The sequence below is a fragment of the Hyposmocoma kahamanoa genome, unplaced genomic scaffold (genome assembly GCF_003589595.1).
Source record: "Hyposmocoma kahamanoa isolate Upper Pololo Valley unplaced genomic scaffold, ASM358959v1 65, whole genome shotgun sequence".
Classification (NCBI taxonomy): domain Eukaryota; kingdom Metazoa; phylum Arthropoda; class Insecta; order Lepidoptera; family Cosmopterigidae; genus Hyposmocoma; species Hyposmocoma kahamanoa.
Window position 1 is genome coordinate 7648903 of NW_020653853.1, and position 23548 is coordinate 7672450.

General features: G+C 35.4%; 1 protein-coding gene across 1 annotated transcript in view; it reads right to left on the minus strand.

Annotated features, from left to right (window-relative positions):
- Nucleotides 1-12993, minus strand: part of LOC113231259 (putative inorganic phosphate cotransporter) — a 45075-nt gene extending 32082 nt beyond the window's left edge. The window contains exon 1 of the mRNA XM_026465493.1: nt 12847-12993. Coding sequence (XP_026321278.1) covers nt 12847-12871 — 25 coding nt within the window. The 5' untranslated portion in view covers nt 12872-12993. The remainder of the gene's footprint in view (nt 1-12846) is intronic.
- Nucleotides 12994-23548: the final 10555 nt, after the last annotated feature.

Genomic DNA, 23548 nt, shown 5'->3' on the forward strand with positions numbered 1-23548 from the left:
TTTCCATCATTTTCCCATTCAACTAGTTTAAGAACAAAGGGTAAAATGGGAACGATGAAAGAAACTCAAATTTTCGATTTATACTGACCGCAAAGTACGAAACTCAATGACAACCGGTTAAAGTACCAATAGCCGGAACTAAACTGATTCAGAAATTTTGCAGTTTGCCAAGCCTTGGAATAGTTATAAAAAATACATTTCATATGCAAATGTCTATTGACCACCGATGATGTAAACTGTTGCAAAATGTTCTAATTCTAGGTCAATTGCAGTGAAACCAATTTTTAAGAAAGTAAACAAAAAGCTAATTTATTATATTTGTTTGTCTATGGAAACTGGTTGGGTTTTCCTCAAACGCACGGTAATGTGTGATATACAAAGTCAATATCATGTGCTATGTGTGTAAAACGTGATTCTTAGCAGTACTGAAATAAGTACCCGTAATTAATTAGAATAGTGATGCTCAGTGACGTCATATACTCACGTCATTTACACAATTATTTAACACTACTTAGACAGCAATAGTGTAAAGCTAAGACTGCCGAACTAGCATTAGTAGAGTTAAAAACTTTCAAGGATAATTCACACCCTTGACCATAAGATACCACGAACGAATTTAGCTGATAACTTTTTTATGCTTTAATCGGATTGATTCATAGTAGTAGTAGAGCTCCTTGTGAAAGAGTTCGTCCAGGGTAGTACTGCCACCTTACCTATTTCTGCTGCCAAGCAGTAATGTCAGCATTACTGTGTTCCGGTTTTGCTGGTGAAATTACAGGCACATGGGACTTGTCAACTTATGTCTCAGGGTGACGGGCGCAGTGGCATTGCCCCTCAGATCTTCGCGATTTAAAGCTCGGGAGTGGCACTGCAACTGTTACGGACAAGCGTGTAGCTTACCATCAGGCGCACGACTTATTTGTCCCGTCACTTGATATTATAACAAAAAAGGTAATACATGTATGTAATTTGTTTCATGTGGTTCGCATTAATTTTGTAAGGGTACGAACTGCTGGATAGTTTTTTATTTTTTCGGCAAGCAACAAAATGAAATAAATTCCATTAGTTTTTCTTCCGACAGTTTTTACATTATTACAAGCGAAAGTCAGGAAAGTGTCGGGAAAGAAAACTCAATGTTTTTAAATTTGAAATACACCTTATCCAATCATCTTACAACAGCTGTGTCGATAACATACAATATTTTTATTTGTAAAGTGCTTTTTTATTCCATTGCAATTTTTTTTCATGTTTTTTTTGTTTAGTCACAATTGTGTTTCCTCTTCGTGTTTATTTTACATTTCAATACATTTTATCTAAAATACTTCCTGCATTATAACGCGGATACTTACAAATTTTTAACAGATATAGTAACATATTGTTTTATTCTGACGAGACGCGGGCGCAAACATTTGCGTAACGGTGTCCTGCGCTGCCGGAGGTCTGTACAAAGTGATATGTAGGCTATAGACATCGCTAGGAACGGATTTACTTCGTATGAGACCTAGTGTGAGAGGTAGGTGCTATTAGACTGAACGCATGTATGCTTTTGAATCGATCACACGGCGTCTACAATTCGTTTTTTTTTTACAGGGGATTCTGTAAGTCATATCCGAAAGGTATTTAAAGTGGACGAATAAAAGTTACACGTACCAACACTGTAGTGAAATGTGCGCATGCATAGATTAACAATAACAATGAGCGTGACGTATTAATGCACGTGAGCACTAGATCTCACGATAATCTAGCAGAATCATAGTGTTTATACCCAAGAAATTTTTATTCATATAGCAATCGTAAGTTAAAATTATAGACCACGATCATAATTAAAGTATACCTAACAGATAAGACATAAACTTCAAAACCGTTTCAAATAAGCACGAATATTTGCAAAGAAAGTGCAAGGACTGTCAACGACACGTAGAATAACAACTTACGACGTTTAACAACAACCTTTCTCTTATGAAACTTAAACAAGTAAAGGGGTATATAACAATTACGATTTCATTATTCCGTAAGTTCAAAATTGTTCATTATATATTGTATATTTCTTTCTTTCCCAAACAATAATATTTTTATCCAATAAATATCAGTACAGTGCTCGTACATTCTGCAATATTTATTATTTTATTTATTCGAGAACAGACCGTTATGCAACCAACATGTAAATATCTTCAATAAACTGGTTGCTTTTAGTTCTTTTCCTTATATGTACATGTGTTCGGGAAGAGTCCGCGTACATCGGTAAAAGTGCAAGAATGCAAGTACTGCGGCGCCGCCCTGCCGGACGCCAGTAACCGTCGTCGACTGCGCCTGCGCCGCCCGCAACTAATGGCCTCAACCACATGACGTGACTGATCAGGCGATCGCTGTAATCATCGTGGCTTTACTCATTACATTTGCCCTTAATTATGCAATTCCTTGTTAACACTGTTATCATATACTGCGAAGGTATTTTCGCACTTGTAATTTGTGTAAATTCTATCAACAAATTTCTTCTGTCTGATAAATTCAAATGTCGCCAAATAACTGAATAGATAGAAATTGTTAAACTAGCCTGTGCAGAGGAGAGAGATCTCGAGTTTTATGTCGCTATCGCGCAAGTTGCGTCAGTCGTGCTAGCGCTACAAGTGATGGGACGAACAAGTTGTGCACCTGGTGGTAAGCGAGATGCCTGTCCATAACAGTTGCAGTGCTGCTCAGAGCTTTAAATCGCAACGATCAGAGGAGCACTGCACCTGCGCCTGTCTTTCTGAGACTTAAGTTGAAAGTTCCATGTGCCTGTAATTTCACCTGCATCCTTAACCTCCAAAACCGAGACGCAGTTTGCTTACATTTCGGCTTGACGGCAGAAGGTCGCAGTTCTCCCTGGACGAACTCTTTCACAGGGAGCTTTACTGCTACTCTTACAGGTCGCAGTGAGAATTAGGCTACATAATACAACCAATTTCGATGCAAAAATAATATTTCGATACCTCCAAAGAACACAGCGCCAACTTAATTTTTGGACCTGTTCTATTTTAATTTTGTTTCTTTTTTTCACAATATTCGTTTTTTTTATTTTTTTTTTCGAATTTCGTTTTTTGTTTCTACATTTTTTTTCACAAAATTCGAGGAACATAACATTAGTAAACAAATATGGCTGTATACAAGAATAACAGTGTTAAAAATGTAACAGGAAATTACGATTTACAAGTTATCGAATCAGTATTTCTTATTATATTATATTGGTTTATATTATTTTGAGTTGACAATGCCAGTTACATCGAGCTGGTTTTTGAACAGGATAGAATAGAATACGTTTATTTGCAAGAATACATTAATGATCTTAAGTAAAATTAGATACACGGTATTCAACCTGCTTGCAGATGTGCAAATATTAATAGGATTTTATATCCGGCCTCTACCGTTAATTGCACTTTAAATTAATGTAAATTTGTATTTGAAAATTCTAAGTATTCTTTATTAGTATAGCAATGTGTCCAAAGCCATGTTGTCAATTGTAATTTAAAAGTATGTCCGTGTAACAATTTAATTTCAATTGGTAAATTATTGAAAATATTTATACACATGTTGACACCGTTTTTCTTATAAATTACTTTATGGTAACTTGGTTGGTACAAAAGATTAAAACTACTGAGTTACCCCACCAATACAAGACCGTGATTGACTAAACTTTTAATAACTACCATATTAAGAGGTTAGATTCGCGTCTAAGGAAACATAATCTGATTTGAATTTTTAATTTTTTTTTGCATTAATGATATGCGCCAAATCCGAATCACAAAAACAAACATAAGGAAAACTTCAGTTTTGTTATAGTAACTTAACAACAACGAGTTATCTTCAGGACAGTATTTAATGAATACTCACGGAAGCGGTTTATACACAAAAAAATAGTTTGAAAAAAATAATTAAACTAAGATTGCAAACATGAAGATGGTAATCTTAGTCTTAAATGAACCTTAAGATATGATGTGAAATAGCAAAATAAAAAAAATAAATTTTTTTTTAAAGATTTATTTGTACAGCTAAAAAGGCGAAACAAAATAATGTCCAATGACAAATACTCGTATGTACTGCGCTTTCAAAGAACTAATTAAGTACGCGTTACACGGATAACGGTGTAACCCCGTTTTACTCAAAGTATTGAGTCTCGTGCGATGTACTAAAACAAATACATGCCCCCGAAATGCCCAACATTGGTATATGAAGTGTATATACCACACCTTTTTAGAGAGGTATGTATACGACTCGAGCGGAGATAAAGAACCATATACATAATATCTCATACGACAAAAAACTGCAGGATTTATTGGTACACCAGTAGTGTGATGATAGAATATCGTATTAATGGTTAATAGCAATTTTTTTTTTATAATAACGAGTGACCGGACGAACAAGTCGTGCACGTGATGGTAAGCTACACGCCTGTCCATGACTCAGATCTTTAAATCGCAAAGATGGGGCACTGCCACTGCACCCATCACACTGAGACATAAGATAAAGAGTCCCATGTGCCTGTAATATGACCAGCCTTCAAAAGCGGAACACAGTAATGCTGACATTACTGCTTGGCGGTAGAAATATGTAAAGTGGTAGTACTTCCCTGGATGAACTCTTTCACAAGATGCTCTACTGCTACTAAATTTGTATTGGCTTAATACACTCAGTTTCGCAATACAAAATATCACTTTTTAACCGACATCAAATAAGGAGGAGGTTCTCGATTCAACTGTATTTTTATGTGTAGATATATATCATGCGATTCCTTTGACATTTGTGAACCGATTTCGATGATTCTTTATTTGATGGAAAGGGGGAACCTTAGTAGTGGCCCCATATTGACAACCTACATAGTTGAGTAGCTTGCACATCGGTTGTCAGGGTATCACCATCACTGGTGGTCCCAGGCGCGATTTCCGGTTGGGACATTGTACCAAACTTTTCAGCATTGTCTCAGGTGTTTGTGGTACCGTCGTTGTTTCCGATTTCCATAACACAAGTGCTTTAGTAACGTATGTAATATTGTCTAATATTTACTTCTATTTTATTTGTTTATTCTTTTATATTTATCTAAATTTTGAAGAAAATATTCCACCTCTTAGGGTGGCAAATTAGGTGATGGATCTGATTTTATGGAATTCACCCACTTCCCGTTAACCGATTCAATAAAACTTGGTAAATAGATGTATTAGAATTCCACAAACTGTCGAAGTCGGTTTTATTATATAAAAAAAACTTATAATTCACGTATTATTATTATTTCTTTGCGTATACCGTATTATTTACTCTATGGTAATTAGTAACGATACAAATATGCTGAACATATTATTATATTACGTTATCAACACAATATGTAAACACGACAAAGTTTCTGAATTCAAAAACAGGTCAAGAAATCATTGAGACCTTGACAATATTGATTGATTATCCACCCTACATTACGACCATAACTATCTTTATACACTTATCACGGTGTGAAACTTTCTAGATTCTAAATTTAAACGCTAATGTACCTGTACTATTCCTTGATTAATAATGTTGTTTACAAGTCATTATGTTGTATCACTGACGCGTATTTTTAACGAGTGCGCTGTTTAACTCTACACTGAAACTTGAATGGGAATTTGACGGAACCACGCAATTTGTCGCGGATCTATCAAGGACGAACGCTGCCATTCACGTTGAATATAAAAGTACTATAATACCTACCTGTGTATACAATTGCAAATGGTAACTCTCTAAATCATACAACTGATATTATCAATAAACGTAGACGGAACAACTATTAGACATACAAATCTTTTCAAGAGTTCGCAAAAAGACGTTTGTTCAGCGAGTTGTCTACAGTAAATACATAGTAATTTTATCAAAATTGTAAATTGCTTTTTACGCGATTTTAAAAAAACGAGGAGGTTCTTTTTTATGCATGTTACTCGATTACTCCAATATTTGTGAATTTCTATAATTCTTTTTTTTTTTGAAAGGGAGAACCTACCTCAGTAGAGATTTCATTGAAATTTGTAGAAAATATTCCACCTTTAAGGGTGGTAATTTTTTTTATATAATATCAAGTGACGGGACGAACAAGTCGTGAGCCTGATGGTCAGCTACGCGCCAGTCCATATGCAGTCCATCCAGATGCAGCACCACTCAGAGCTCTAAAACGCAAAGATATTAGGGTCACTGCCACTGCACTCGTCTCCCTGAGACATAAGTTGACAAGTCCAATGTGCCTGTAATTTCACCAACACCTTACCTTTCTAAATAGGAACGCAGTAATGCTGACATTACTGCTTGGCAGCAGAGATAGGTAAGGTGGCAGTACTTCCCTGGACGAACTCTTTCACATGGAGCTCTACTGCTACTAAAATTAGGGGATGAATCCATTTTCGTTCCTCTTGCTGTTGGAACGGCGGGTTGTTGGGGTAGCGATAAAGCGAAAAGTTTGTAGTGAAAATCGGGCGACAGCTAAGAGAGAGTGGAGACGCCTCCCGCGCCGGGTTGTTTTTGGCGCAAAGATTGTCCACTGCGATACTGTGCGGAAATGCGTCAAGCGTGATGGGCACCTTTGCGCCTGGATCAGTCCAGGGCGGGCTTTTTGACGAGTGTGAGCGCTAAACCATAGCTCGGAAACATGTTGTTGTAGTTACGTAATGAATAAAATATGAATAAGTAATTGGATTAAATTATTCAAAGAAACATTATATTTGTATTAAAACAATGTGGTTCGAGTTCAAAAACAATTTTTTTTTGATACAAAAAATTATTCTCAGAGACGTATCAGGCTCATGCATATGGACGGTTAGAGATGAATTACATATTCATGATCCTGTAGAGACCCCTTTTCATTTCAAAACTCATCTGAAATCCATTTTCAATAGATTCTAACTAGTGTGCTTATTCACTGCGACTGAATGGAGCGTCTCCAATGCTCATTACCACGGCAGCGGTAGTGAATCGCCGCCGTCACACTTTTTATGGTGTTACACAGTATTTATATTTAACAATTCTTTTTTGTTTCAATCAAGTCGCAAAAGGAAAGATTTCAAGTAAGTTTTGCGATATTTCACCTAATATTAAAGGTATTACTGACTGTTATATCAATGACCTCCCAAACATCGAATAAAATCGATTTTTAAGTTTTTTTCATGATATCAAGTGACGGGACGAACAAGTCGTGCGCCTGGTGGTAAGCGACACGCCTGTCCATATAACAGTTTAGTAGCAGTAGAGCTCCTTGTGAAAGTGTTCGTCCAGGGTAGTACTGCCACGTTGCCTATTTCTGCCGCCAAGCAATAATGTCAGCTTTACTGTGTTCCGGTTCTGAAGTGTTGTTGCAACTGTGGACAATGGACCGGCGGCGTATAGCGTACCAACAGGCCCACGACTTGTTCGTCCCGCCACAAGATATTAAAAAAAAAATTGCAGTGCCACTCAGAGCTTTAAATCTCAAATATCTAAGAGGCACCTCCACTGCGCCCGTCACCCTGAGACATAAGTTGAAAAGTCCCGTGTGCCTGTAATTTCACCTGCACCCTTACCATTCTGAACCGGAACGCAGTAATGCTCACATTTCTGCTTGGCGGCAGGAATAGGTAAGGTGGCAGTACTTCCCTCCACGAACTCTTTCACAACGACCTCTATTGCTACTAAATAATTATAGTTTGACTAACGTATGACGTCACAAAAACAAAGTCTTTCTTACATCTAAATTCAAAGTCCTTGTATATGTTTTATTTTTCAACAAATTTAATTGAAATAAACATTATAAGACCAAAAAGGAGTTGCAATTTACTAAGAATTTAAGAAATACAATTTACGAGTTTTTAAGCTATAAAAATGTGTCGTAAATGAAAAGTTGAATACCTTACTTAAATATTTCATTACATTAAACATATTTCACAGTAAATACTTATATCGAGTAGCAAGACAAAATACGTGTTACGCATAACATAACACTGAAGATATATCTAAGAGCATTGGTATCAAGTACTTTATTAAGATTATATTCAATCACAATATAAAAATGCTGGCTTTACTATCTCTAAAATCTTTGAAACCTCAATAAATCACAAGGGCATATTTATAGATTGACACTAGTCATCATAGATAACATGTGACGTATGTTTTAACTCTATATACGAGTATTCCAAATAGAAAAGAAATCGCGAATATTTACGTAAATTAGACACACAATACCATCTCAGTCAGCCGTGACCTGTAAAGGACCTAAAACGTCGGTTTATTTGAAAATTTCTATATCTATGGAAAAAATAAATACACCTGCGCGATTTGGGTCCGAATAAAAATTGTTTCAAATCCTATGTATTTATTGTATAATTCACTTGTTCATAATTATTGTCTTTATTCATGTTTAATATAACGTTTTTTTCATTATTATGGTTGTCATTGTTCTTGCTAATTACTTTAATTGGATATTGTTGGAGATTGTAATATATCCGTTGCAATTGGAATAAATAAATAAAAATAAAATATATATAACAATCGCGAAAACCTACGAACTTGATAGTATTTGATCTTTATTGAACATTACAGAATTTTTTTGATAAAAAGTGCTTAAATTCAAATAGTACATTATTGCAGAGGCCTGGCAGTAAGAGTTTGCTGGACGAGTATGAGTTACAAGGACAAGCGGCAGCGAAGGCCTCGCTTCGCGTATTAATACGAGTCGAGCAATCGCCGTATTTTTCTCAAACAATGTAAGGAAATAAAGACTAAAGAGAGAAAGGTGTTTAATAGAAAAAGTAAGAAAATATTAAATAATATTAGTGTAGGACAATTGCTCAAAGAATATGTTATTGTTTTTCCAGGCACATTAATAGTAGTCTGCTGAGTTTCTGATGATGTTTTTGAATGTGTATCTATTACTGTATTTTCTTTCTCACCATCCTCATTCTCGCGACCAAAGTAAAAAAAGAATGCTAAAACCCTTTAGTTTAAGTGTTACAGTCCTTTTCTAATTTTTTTACGTACGCGGCACAGGTAGGTATTATCAATTCTCGCAACTTAGAACACTGAACAGTTGGCGTATAGTTTTTCTTTTGCCTGTTTACATAGTTCATTATTAATAGGTAGTTTTAAAAATTTACAGAAGTGGATAGTAATGGATTTTCATATATACTTTGCAGGTCTTGGTCGGGAAGAAGTCGCACGGTCCGTATATGATGAACTTTCCGTGTTCGTTTTTGGAAAGTAAAGTAATGAAAACATTTCCGAGCATGTTTGAGAGAAAATATTTTTGTAAGTATTTCATTTAGGACCGTACAAATAAGATCTTGCTATAACGTTATTAGTATAATAATTATTAAGACATCTAAACTACCTAATTTCTAGGTAAAATCGTAACTTGTATTATTTAAAATCAGCGATCCTTTCCTCTGTAGACAAGTTAAAAAAAAACAAATCACAAATATCATAAAAGGAAAAGTAACACTATTTTAAGCCTCTAAATTTGACGCCCATGTGTACAGTACCGATTGATTCGCACTTTAAATCCAGTTCTTAATAAATACATTCATTTAGTAATGTCAACCATTGGGGACCGCGAAATAATGGTGCTAGTCATTGATTTGTTGTAAGTCAATGGCGCTAGTGGTAATTTTTAAACAACAATGTTGTTATTTCACAACTTGGCGGGGGTCACCTTAATGTTTACAGAGATTAATTAGGTCTTTACTACACTCTATAGTCATTATAAGTGAAAAACAAATCAATCCAGACTAACAATAGTTTTGGAAAAACCAACCAAATTCGTTACACTTTACGGTTCTTTAAAATCAGCTGGTAATGGTACACTTAACAAAAAAATAGTTATTTTTCATGTCAAGACTCGAGACAAGTGAAAATGACAAATCCGCACTTGTATCAAACGACGTTCTTTAGTATATTTGCGAAAAAGCTACAATGAAAGTAAAATAAAACAGTATTTAAAAAAAACTCTTTTTATTTTTTTGTCTGATAAAAATTCAGAGTACAGTGGCAACTGTTGCCAGTATTCAGCCACATTAAAATTACTATTTTAGTGGCGAAGCGCGCAGCGGTCTCGCGTAATACTCACCTCCGGTCATTGTTAATACTCAACCAGCCATCTTCATGGAAAATATTTTGATGTTTTTAAATGTAACCCGTTGTTTTATAAAACACCTATGCAATTTAAACAAATAAGATGTTTTTGTGCAAATTTAAGTTTTAATAACGAATTACTGACGTCACAAAGCACATAAATATTAAATAAATATGCAACCTTATTCAAGACTTGAAACAACAGTAAATTTAAAAAAAAAATGAAATGAAAATGAAATGTAAAAAGCACTAGTGCTACTAGATTTGTAGTACGAAAAATACCACGTTTTGAGCAACTGTATTAAAAAAACAATTACAATCGCAAAATTTTTGGTTTCCTAAGCAAAATATTAATTTGTATTTTAAAATAATTAAGCCATACCATGAAGACAATTACCAACTTCAAAAAAGGAGGATTTTTTTTTGCTTTTTATTGTGTGCATGTTACACAATAACCGATTTGTGAACCAATTTGGATGATTCTGTTTTTGTTGAAAGAAGGTACCTCAGTAGTGGTCCCATTGAAATTTGAAGAAAATATTTCAATTCTAGGGGTGGCAAACTAGGGGATGAAACTGTTTTCACGCACTTTCTGGTAACCGATTTCAATAAAACTTGGTAAATAGATGTAATTCTTGGATGTAAAAATTGGATCTCGGTATTTTTAGTACTCTGTACTGATTATTTATTATATGTACGACCACCAGTTGACAAGGACCATCCCCTATAAATGCGTATTAGTCATAAAAAAAATAAACGACGAACAATTACAGTTTAATAGCCGTATGAATAACAACGAAATACTGACTTGTAGGTATTTGTACAGGTAGCTATACTTATACGTTATATTGTGAATTTTTCCGCAATGCTGGTTTCATATTTTCATGTTATGTAAATAATTGGGCATTTTGAGTCACTTGACAAGTACTGAGAATAACACGTTGAAAAAAAGTCCAAGTATCAAGTTGGGAACTACCCTTTACGTAGTATTACTTCGCACCATTGAAGTTAATAAGATCACAATTTTTTTTGTATTTTTCCAAGTGACGGGACGAACAAGTCGTGCGCCTAGTAGTAAACCACACGCCTCCCTATAGCAGTTGCAGTATTACTCAGAGCTTTAAATCATAAGGATCTAGGGGCATCGCCACTTCGCCCGTCACCCTGAGACATTAGTTGACAAGTCTCACGTGCCTGTAATTCCACCAGCACCCTTACCCTTCACAACCGGAACACAGTAATGTGTGGTCACATTACTGCTTGGCGGTAGAAATAGGTAAGGTGGTAGTACTTCCCTGGACGAGCTCTTTCACAAGGAGCTCTACTGCTACTAAATTTAAATCTGCAAAATGACAACTTTTCAGGAAAGAGGTTTAATAATAATACTCAGAACGAAATTAGTCGATGATTTTAAGCTTGGATAGGAGAGTTATATAATTTCACATATGCTATGTTTCAGTACTTCGTATTATTTTTTACGACTCATGTGATAAAAGCACTTTTGATCAAATGCGACTTTATTATAGGTACTAAGGGAATTTAAGTAAGGGTCTTCCGGAAACCCTTGGATATAACATTGAAAAGGCCATGGTAAGTCACAGGCGTTTGCCGCCTTTGCATGCAATAGTCAGGTACTGCCAGTTCAACCAACTACATTGAAAAAATCGTAAGGTCTGCTAACTCTGTTGTGTTCGATCTTTGTATTAATAATTATTATAAACTAGTGGAATAATTTCAAAAAATAAATTAATGTTCTGGTAGTAAAATCATTACCATCAATATTACAATGCATTATTTTTTTCACACTCAAATACGCAAAAATATTTAATGAAACTCATTAAAAATTGTTTATTACATAAAAAAACAGTAGACAACAAAATTAATAAGTATAAAAAAAATTTCGCGATCATTTCGCTCTTTTGGTGGTACATTGGTGTAATTGCAATTTTGGCAAAATGTTAATTAAGAAAGTATATTAACACATTTATAACATAGCAAGTGTTCAAGTTTTAAAAAAAACTGGCAGCAATTTTAAATTTATGTATATTTTAAACAAAGTTTAGTTAACACGTCATAAATTTGAAGTAAAATTTAAAAAATCAAAACAAATCCAATTCCTACAACTTTACAATAAATACAATTACGTCAGTGTAATGCTGCTAATTCCAAGCCGGTACTTACCCATAAGTCTCGCTTGTAAAACCGCTGGCAAAATGTTTTATAATTATGGCATATGATATAGAAGATCGTAAACAATTGTAAAATGTATAAAGGAATGTAATTTCGTATGGAAAAATTGACACCATAAAATTCAATTAAACGAACCATTTTGACGTTGCACAGTAATATCTAGTTCATGGTTATAAAGTTTCGATTGCTAGAATGTTCAAAGTTTAGACCTGTGGTTGAATAATTTAGGTTTTTATTTGGCGCCATTGTAAGTTAATGGTTTGCTAATTTTGTTAATTGCTTTAAACATTTCTGTTAATTGTAATGAATCTGATTTTATTATGCAAAAATTCATTAGCAACTCAAAATATAGTGCGTCAAAGAATAATGTACAATATATAATTACTGTTTTAATAGCGTTAAACCATTTTTAACTTCTATTATGTGTAAAGAACCCAAGGTTTCTCCAGAGCAATCTTCGTAATTATTTTCATTGTTCCAGAAAATCTCACTAGCTACTAAAGTTTGGCAGGGTAGGTCAGCAAAGTATTTAATAATTATTATAAAGACATATAATAAAAGAAGTCTTACCAAATATTTTCAAATTGAAAATCATCTTGTCATACAATTCACGACACGTAAATACACAAAAAAATCCTTTTGCTCTGAAGTGAAATTGGAAAAGAGCGCCTGCGCAGCCGCGTGAGTTAGCGAGGTGCGCGCGCGCTTGTCTTTCTGCGACTGCCTTGCGGCTGCGGCTGCTTAGATCCGCACGCTGCACTCGAAGGCCTCGCCTCGCGTGCCACTTTAGCCATCCGTTCATCAATGAGTATTGCGATGGAACGCAAATCTTTCGCATTAATGTACAAGTTCTAAGTATACACCTTAAATAACAGTATAGGTATGTATATATTTTTTATTGCTATACCATACATTTGTGTACGGTGCTGAACAAATCAATTATTGGTTTATCACACTTGCCATTTTACAGTTTTCTTAATAGTCATATTGCGTCGACAATACAAACAAATATGACGAGACAATGTTTGATTAATTGATACATAATATATTTATTAGTTTCATAATAAATTTCAGTAAAGTTTTTTACACTCGGACATTCTACATGAAATTTACAAAAGGTGTCGACAGGAATGTTCCACGAATGTGTAAATAAGACGAACTCCATATTTAGTATGATACATCTGTTAGTTTATTTATCTTTCATAACGTCATATTTAAACAGAACGATAGGTTATGTTGTTTCATTGATTACTAAATTATTCTCTTGTAGGTTTTATTTACATGGTTAAATAACTTTAAAATTTCGCCGTGATCCTTCAATTTCCCACCAGTGGTAGCAATAAGTCTCCAATATATTTTACGTTATAACCTATGGTAATATAATATAGTAATAACGCGCACACACTGATAGCCCCACAGGGAAACCCAGTATCGCGGGTGCCATGGACACACATAGGTCTTAGGGTGTATTTTCACTGGCGAGGCGAGACGAGGCGAGACGATTTTTAAAACTTGTATGGCAAAATATCAATTCTCTCCTAGCGCATCTTCGGTGGAAATGGTCCGGATGGACGAGGATGGGCGAGACGAGATTTGAAATATTTGTTAATATAACATTGAACCGTATTGCTGCCTATATAGATTTTTTATTAACTCTGCAACGGAAACTCGATTTACTATATCGCGCGAGCTCGCGCGTGCTTGCGCGTGCTTGCGATGGCTATGAATGTCAATCGCGAGATTGTGGGATACAGTCGCGTGCATTGAAATGTAAACGTTCACACATTGTCGAAATTATGTAAATACTACATATTTCAAAACATGGACTTCGGCTGTTTTCAAAAATATGTAATCACGACACCATTTCAAAAAGGCATACTTTTATTTCAGAGAAAAATAAACTACAGTCAACGAAAAATATGTAGTCCTGGTGTCATACATGTATCCATATCATTTTCCTAAATATTTATACAATGCATATTATACATTTATATTTGCATTACAATGAACACGATTAGGTTTGTGAAATTTATCATAATTATGTAACCACTTTGAAAACATTGCATCGTTTTCAAAACTATATACACATAATATAGTTGCAATATAATGTAAACATACCAGCGCCAGTTGTACACTTTTTATGTGTATGTTGCTAGTTCGTAATATTTGCCCTGGGATAAAAGGTCATAAGAAAAAAATATTTACAAGCAAGTTCTTTTTATTTATTTATTTATTTTATCTTAGAGGGTAGAAACAGCTTATATTACAACATGATTGTTCCTTCTTACAGTATCTTCATCTGATTCTTCTTCCGTTAACATATTTAATAGTAAGAATTTGCGGGACATGGTACTTTAACCGCGTGTTTATCGCTAGACGAATTGAACAGCACTATGTCTTCACTATCCAGAACCATAGCGCGAGCTCGCGTGTGCTCGCGCGAAACCGCAAGTGCTCGCATCGCCTCGTCTCGTCTCTCCTCGCCGGTGGAAAAGCATTTTTAGGGGGCGCCGAGTGCCGCTCGCGACGAGACGGCGCTTCTAAACAACCTGAGTCGCTCGCAGCGCAAGTGAAGTAAACGGGCTATTGCTTTCAAACATCATTTATAATTGCACCATTTGCACCCGAATTTCCGATCACTTTGGAAAATGTAACTGTCCGTATTCCATTTTGATCGCGTTCCTACTAGAGAGCGCCACGGTAATGATTGCACCCGGGCGGGCGCCACTTGTGCTAGTGCTGGTTTTGCCTATGGTGCAGGGTATGTGGTAATAAAATAATCAAATGTTACTTAATTGGTATGCTCGTCCATACATATACAGGTTTTCTTTAACAAATTCCGCAACTTTTCTAAATTCATAATTTTTCTACCTCTTATTGCAATTTTGGCAAGTATGAAAGTCTCGAATTTTGTAAACCGTACGTCGCGCAATTAAATATCATTCATCCATTCATTCATGTGTGCATTAATTATTATTATTGCAGAAAGTGTAAAAAGAGATATTAATTATACAATGTTATCATATCCGCTTATATGCATCCAGTACTGAACACCTCCCCAGAGCACACCAATTCAAAAGTCCTGTGCTGCTCGCACCCAACCTCTACGGTCCACCTTCCTCAGACATACATTGACATGTCATGTAAAAGATATTTAAGTCAAATAAATTATGAAGTCACATTCATGCTGATTTGTACAGGAAATTAGATCAAATTAGATGGGAGGGGTAAGATGGGAGTAGGTACGTGTTGTACAGAACCAATCACTAGAGTTGTATATTATAGTTAGGGACGAAGATGAGAAAATCTGTGACATAAAATCTATTTAAAGGCCGATCTAACAAGAATTAAAAAACAACAAAGTCGCGAGTTCCAATAACATTGCAATCAGGCACTCGGTCCGGTTTGCCGGTAGGAGCTCGTTAAAAAACTGTTGCCGCGCGCTACATAGAGGATATAAAAACATTTAACTTGCACCTTAGGAACGATTCCATAGCACTATACTATTGAGCCAGAAGGCCCCGTTCACACGAGCTTTGCGAATCCTGAATGAAATTGCAGATAGAATAGACTTGTTTTCAAGTAGGTAATGAGTAATTACATAATCGCACAGGAAACCAAATACTGTTGTAACTCAAAATTGGTGGTATTGAGAAGATACAATTTGAAAGTTAAAAAAAAACCAAATTAATCTTATTGCGAATAATGGGATTGTTTTTATTTATAAATAATATTTAGTTATCCTCTCATAAACCAGAATATAAATTTATTGATTCCATTCAGTAATTTTTGAACTTTCAAAGCGAATTTTCGCAATTACACCATTTTTGAGTTACGGCTGTGTAACTATGAATTTGTACACCATCGCATTAGTTATAACTGTAATGGTAGATGTAAAGTTTTCAGTAAATAAAAAATAAACTCCATAATTGTCAGAAGTTTTAAGTTTTTTTCAGAAGAAGTTCCAGAGTAATCCATTTATTTAGCGTATCTGTACCTAGTCTTAAAGAAAATTATGACCTTTTGCCTATAGTTACTTGTATTCTGAGCTAAAACTGAACTACCCCAATATACAAGTATGTTTAACTAACCCGAAAGCTCTTAACATGGTATTCAAACAACCATGGTTCTACTACTTTTGGCAACACACGCAATTTTTTAACTTGAGTTTATTTATATTAATGTACGTTTATTTAGAAATATTTTGTGTAATTATTCATATTTTTTTGCGACACCATTTTGGTTTTATATTAATTATTATTTTCAAATTTACTTACCTAATATTGTGAATTGTAATATTGTGACATTGATAATATATCGTCATACGTGCTGAATACACAAGGTGTCCCTGACGATTTTGCTACTGTAGTGTCCTAAAGTCACAAGGTGTCTCTATCGCGAAGTTGGATATTCATACACCATTTTAAAAAAAATTACCAAAATCGACGACGATAGGACGAGTGAGGGATATGAAATACCTACATTATTCCGCTTTAACAAATGATAGAAATTCTGTAGAGGAAGTTGAAAAAAACACAAATTTATAAGTCATAGAAATTGCAGTGATTAGTCGTAATATTTTTAGTAGCAGTAGAGCTCCATGTGAAAGAGTTCGTCCAGGGAAGTGCTGCCCCTTACATATTTCTGCCGCCAAGCAGTAATGTGAGCACTACTGCGTTCCGATTTTGAAGGGTAAGAGGGTGCTGGTGAAATCACAGACACATGGGACTTATCAACTTATGTCTCAAAGTGGCTGGCACAGTGGTAGTGCCCCTCACATCTTTGTGATTTAAAGCTCTGAGTGGTACTACAACCGCCATGGACAGTCGAATCAACATAAAAAAGTTACATTTATTCCAACTAGCAGGGAAAACATTAATGGGACATGAAGGGGAAGTACCTGAGAAGAACTTTAAATACTGTCTTAAGATAGCTAATTTGACTCTTAAACGGAACCTTCTATGTACCTATTTCCTCCTTTCACAGATTTTTTGAAAAGCTTGCTTGAACCGGGTATACAATCAACTAAAAATGCAAAAAAGTAAACTTCCACCATTTTATTGTATTATTCGATAAGATCAACAATAAGGATAAAACCTCTCCAATAACATTGGATCTTACAACTAAAAATTACCACGAAATCAATAATAATATAATATTAAAGTCGACTCTGGCACACATGTAGGTATTCAGTAAATATGCAAATTACAACCTTTTGCATACTATTCGGATTGTTACCGAAAGTATGTAATCATAAATTATAATGTTACTTATTATTAAATTAACTGGTAAGTTGCTCGAAGTGCGACCCATTTTCTTGCGTACACAGATTTAGTATATTTTGAGATTCACTTCGTTTAGCCTTCTGCAAAATATTATAGTGTACGCTCATAATAATATTTCGTACCGTAAGCTTTAAATCTTCTGCAACCTCAAAACGGCTTCACATGGGCCGTGGCCCGCTTCGCGGCCCGCACCGCGCGTTTCTTGGAAATGCGCCGTGGAAAGAGGGCCGCCCTAGTGCGCCCGTGCCGCCCGAACAAGTGCTCGCCCGTGGTTTCAGATATTTACGATTTAAAGCCCTGAGTGGCGCTGCAGCAGCTATGGACAGGCTTACCACTAGTTGTAAGATTTGTTCTCACGTTACTTGGTATTATTTAAAAAAATTGGTTTCTTAAAGAAAAAAATATGTTCACTCATGATTATGATAAAATAGTATTAAAATTGTTATAATTATTAATACAAAGATCGAACACTCAGAAAAAATTCCTTCGATCCGATCGGATTCGAACCGACGTCTTCTTTCATACCGTGCCAGACACCATACCAACTAAGCCACGGAACGAACCAACGGACCTCATGAATTTTTTTATGTGCTTGTGTCGTATCTTTGTGTTTGGTTTTTCAACGACTTTTTAGTCGTAACGCTATCTATGAGAAATCTGTGAAAGATTTATCACCCAGTTAGTACCTTTACTGCTACCAGTCCTGGCGAGAGAAGTCGCTATTCACTGTATTTTAAATTTTTATTGAATTGAAATTCAATTATTTTTTGTGAAATTACTCCACTAGTTTGTGATAATTATTAATACAAAGATCGAACACTCAGAAAAAATTCCTTCGATCTAATATTTCAATTATTCTGCATTCGTCATTTGTTTTTGATTTTACTAACAATTTTGGACAAAGTGTACGTGTGTACGTTGATACGTATATTTTCTTAATCATAGCAAAATCCAGTATATGGTAAAAAAAAAACTAAATACGAAGTTCTTTTCCGGTTACGTATCAACGTGTCTCTCGTTTTAAATATTCATCACGTGAGATGACTAACACTAAAATGTGGTATTGATTAGTTTTGCAATTAGTAACGTGTCTCTTATCAAACGTGGGCAGATATATTTCATAATGCAGCTACACATACGGATTCTGGATAATGACTAACTTAGGATAATAAGGATAATGAGGTAGCTTATGGGGTTCAGAGGAGACAAAGTGAAGATAATGGTTCTAGGTAACGGGTTCCTAAACGTTTTTGTCTTTATGTATTTTGTATTTGTGTAGACTACGTGCCTATATTTTGCGTGAACCTTTGCGTGCCTTTCTAATTTTGGTTCCTTTACAAATTCATCGACTTGTGATTACACAAAGCTAAACTTCTTAAAAAAAATTTGTGTTAGTTTTACACATTTATCTAACCGAATATCTTGTTTGTTATAAAACGTTTAGGAACTTCATAGGTAATTTTACGTCTGGTAGGTAAATCAGTACCTAAGTATTAATGTGTAATGTGGATTTAACTGTCTCCGTGGTCGAAAGGTTACCATGCTGGACTGCCACGCAGAGGTCCCGGATTCGATTCCCGGGCCGGGAGAAATATTTATGTATGGCCTATATTTAATTCGCTCGTCATTGTGGGTTTAATTTGTGATTGTTTACCTATGTGTGTGTCCACGGTATCCGCGATAAAGGTTACTTTATGCGGGACTATGAGTGTACGTGTCATTACGTATGTTACATTATTTCATTTAAAGATATTTTCAAAATTTAAAGAAATTTTTAGAAATTTTGAGTCAAAATTTTGGTCAAAACCTGCCTACAGATAAAGATGACCTAAAGATGCCTACAGATTTACTCGTTTTTTTTTTACGATCAACACGTGGATCACACGTTACCATCTACAACAAATTTACTCGATGATTGATCAAAACGAGTAAATTTGTAAGCAACAGACGATCGAAATCGCATTTTTTGTCGATCAACATGTGTGATCAGACAAAATCGAGTAAACGAGTAAGAAGGAAACGTTTGATATTACATTTTTTGTAGATCGACACGTGTCGATCGTCAATAGTCTCAGTGCAAAGTACTAAACAAACCGACGTCAAAAGTCATTCATCCCCTAGTTTGCCACCCTTGGGCGTGGAATATTTTCTTCATTTAAATGGGACCACTAATGAGGTACCCTCTTTCCAACAAAAAAAATCATCAAAATCGGTTCACAAATCGGAGTTATCACGTAACATACACATACAGAAAAAAACAGTCGAATTGAAAATCTTCTCCTTTTTTTAAAAGTCGGTTAAAAAATCGAGCAAATCTGTAGGCACCTTAAATAGGTTAGGTATTGCCCCCATTAACGTCTCACACACCCCTTTTTTCGCTGACCGTACGCTTTGTAGATTACAGCGGAATCCCTGGGGTCGATATAGACCACTTTGGGAATCAAAGTTCATCAGGGTCTATAGTTAGCATAGGCGCCTTCAAGTTTCTTTTTTATTTTAGCAATTTTCACAATTAGATCATAATCAGGTTTCTTTATAATGGTATGCCGCCAACATTATATATAAAATCTTTGTTTTACAAAACACGATGTTCGACCAACATAACACCAAACATAAGAGGCGGCTCGTGGGAGATTTCAGTGGGAGTTCACGTACATATATTTTAAATAAAAAATGAAACTCTCATTATAGTGTTCCATTTTAAACAATGCCACTAAACAACACTACGCTTCTTAACAACGATTGAATAATAAGAGTTTTTACAACACAACAAAATGCGCGCGAAAAAAATACGGCTTGCTTATTTGCGCGGACCGCCGCTCGATCTTGCTAAATTTCCTCATACTAATCTTTTGTTTCACGTATTTTTCTTTCGCACTCATAGAATTCAGCACAGGTCTTTGTCAACAATGTCGGTTCATAGGAGCGCATCGCGAAGCGAAGCCACTCAAGGGTCAGTATGCTATACTATATTACAGAGAAGGATAAAAATCGAATTGTATATTTGTCGTTCATTAATAAAAAAAAAATACTGCGGCTACTAATATAATATAACAATAATAACGCACACACTCAACATAGCCCCGCACTAGGGAAACCCTGTGCCATGGTTGTCTATGTGTGTGTATACACCCAAACTTACGAGATAAATAAATGTAGGCCATACAAATACTTATTTCGATAATTTCGGTGGGTTGGATAGGAGTGGGAGTTCACTGCACCAGCGCTCCTTAGGACGAGCAGCCTCTGCTGGTGTCACAAAACAGTAACATGAAAAAGTAATTTGTAAAATAATAACTAGAAGACAATAATCAAATTTGTTTAATGCAAATATATTCAAATTAAGATTCTAGTCTTTATTGTTAAATGCAAATTTATTCAAATTAAAATTCTTTATAGTTAATCAGAGTTGGCAAGCGAAACGTTTAACCTGAATACAGTACAATGTTTAGTCTTTATCATCAGTGATCGTCATCCAAATTTTTTTTTACGGAAATAACTTCTAAGCATACGTGCTATGGCTTTAATTACCCCGTCACTTATTACCATCAGGTAAAATTATCGGAAAATACTTTGCCTAAGTGTAGAGCGATGCCTCATACGTAGGTAAATTGGTGGTTTTTTCCCTTTTTTTTTTACTTAAATATATCATTTTTGTGTATATTGTACTTCTAAGTTTAACACGTATATTTATTACAGGCTACATGATTATAAGGCATATTTATTATAGGTTACTTGCAACCTATATTACACATAAAAAGGGATATAATATTTAAGTTAAAAAATGGTTAAAAAGCAGAAAGTTGTACTTTGTGCTTACAACAAATTACGTGGGAGACATGAACATTATATGCAGCGCAGAATATGCGCCTCGACTCGGAAAAGACGCAGTTTCCGATCGGGAGAGGCAATCAAAACCAAGGTGCACGACTGTCCGTCCTATTACTTGTTATCATAAAAAAATCCTAAGTACAGACGGCAGCACATCAAGCTGCAAGCAACGTAAGGAGGCGATATTCGAACAAGTGTATTATACATATAGCTTGGTATGCTGGTGATAAAAATCCGTGATAGTGACCCGCGTAGCTCTTGCAGATAGACTCGATCTAAGATATTTAAACTAAATATAGCGATGACAAATGCGTTCAAATGTATATTTTAGAAAGAGCAATTCCTCGAGTTCCTTGCTCATTTTCTCAGAGGAATCTGCCTTACGAATGAGCAGTAGAGTTTAAATCAGTAAGTATGATGATTTCAAGCGTAATTTGCTTATTTATGAAATAAAGATTATGACTTTGACTATACATTGTTAAAAAAATGAATTAATTATAAGTTTAAATTGACATGGATTACCCATATCAATTAAGCCAAGGATCATTTTCCTTTCCATCCACTTGCAAGAAATGTTACTGCTGTAAGTATATCTTGCTGATTATCAATTCATCGTATCTAGTTTATCCTATGAAACGCAAACATGACGTTAGATAACATTATAAACATAAATATTTACTGGCTAAGTTTTGATGTAGTGGACAAATGTAGTGGATCATGATGTAGTGGACAAAAAAACTGCTTATGTAAGCACTTAATACAGTGTATTTTATATAAAGTAGGTACTTCACAAACTTCGATTTACAGTAACTGTAGAGGTCCTTGAGAAAGATTTCGTCCAGGGAAGTACCGCCACCTTACGTATTTCTGCTGTCAAGGTGTAATGTAACATTAATGCGTTCTGATTTTGAAAGGTAAGCGACCAGTTACACGACGCGAAAGTTTTGGCGCGGCCGCCGCGCGTTGACCGCCCAGTTTCCACGCTTTCAAGTATATTAATGGTGAATCTGAATTCTATTTACTAGGCCAGAACATTTAAATTCCTCTGAATAATACAATCGCGTGGCCGCCGCGTCGACCAAAGACAAGCCAGACTCGCCCGCGCAACCGTGATGCTCATTTTAAGTTAAAACGTAAAAGCTACATAAGTAGAGCGTACTTTGCCATGATAGTTAGACGCCCGCGGTCGCTGCGCGGCAGCAACGCGGTGTACGCGCGGCGTATCGAATAAGTGCGCCCTTAGGGTGTTAGTGAAATGGCACATGGGACTTATCATGTGTCAAGATGACGAGCCCAGTGGCAGTGCCCTTAGGTCTTTGCGTTATAAAACTCTGAGTGGCACTGCAAGTATCATGGATAGGCGTGTCGCTTACCAGGCGCACGATTCGTTCGTCTCGTCGTTTGATGTCATAAATTAAATTCGAGCAAATGTTTACCAAATTGTAAATCCGAAATTGATGTTTAATCGGTACTGAGAAAAAAATGGCGGGTTTTTGTACTTACAGTAATTTTTACAAAATTGACGCTGGCGGAATCCTAAAAAGGACACCGCCATTAAACGAAAAGAATTTTGCACAAATTAATTTTTAGTTTCAAAGTATTATTACGTTTCGAGTTCGTTACTTGTTTAAGTTGATGGCTCTCTACAGCCAATGCTTAATAAATTTAAGCGGTACCATTTTTCAATTTCGATAACCCAGGATGTCGTGCTCGCTCTTTTATGCAAAAGATATCGGATATCCACGTTCTTTCTTCAGTAGGTACAGTTACGGAGAAAAATCATTCTAAGTACATAATTCAGAATTGATGACTAAGGAAAGTCTCTATTCCCTCTTGTATTTTGCGAGATCGCTCATCAGTACTGCATTTAAAAAATGTTTGGCAAAAATCAACCCTATCCGGTAACTTTTGTTAAATTTACAGTTCAGCCACTGACAAGATTTATTTGACTTGGTTTAAAAACGGAAAACTTATAATATCATAATAATGAAATTTGGAAACAGAATTAGCAAGATGGAGAAACAGTGAAAAAAGGATCAGTCGAGGAGCTATGAGATATTTACTACATAAATGAGCGAATGACAGTTTCTGTATGACCAGTACGTTACGTATATTACTTACAAACTAATCCTGAGGGCAGAAAAATAAAAGAAATA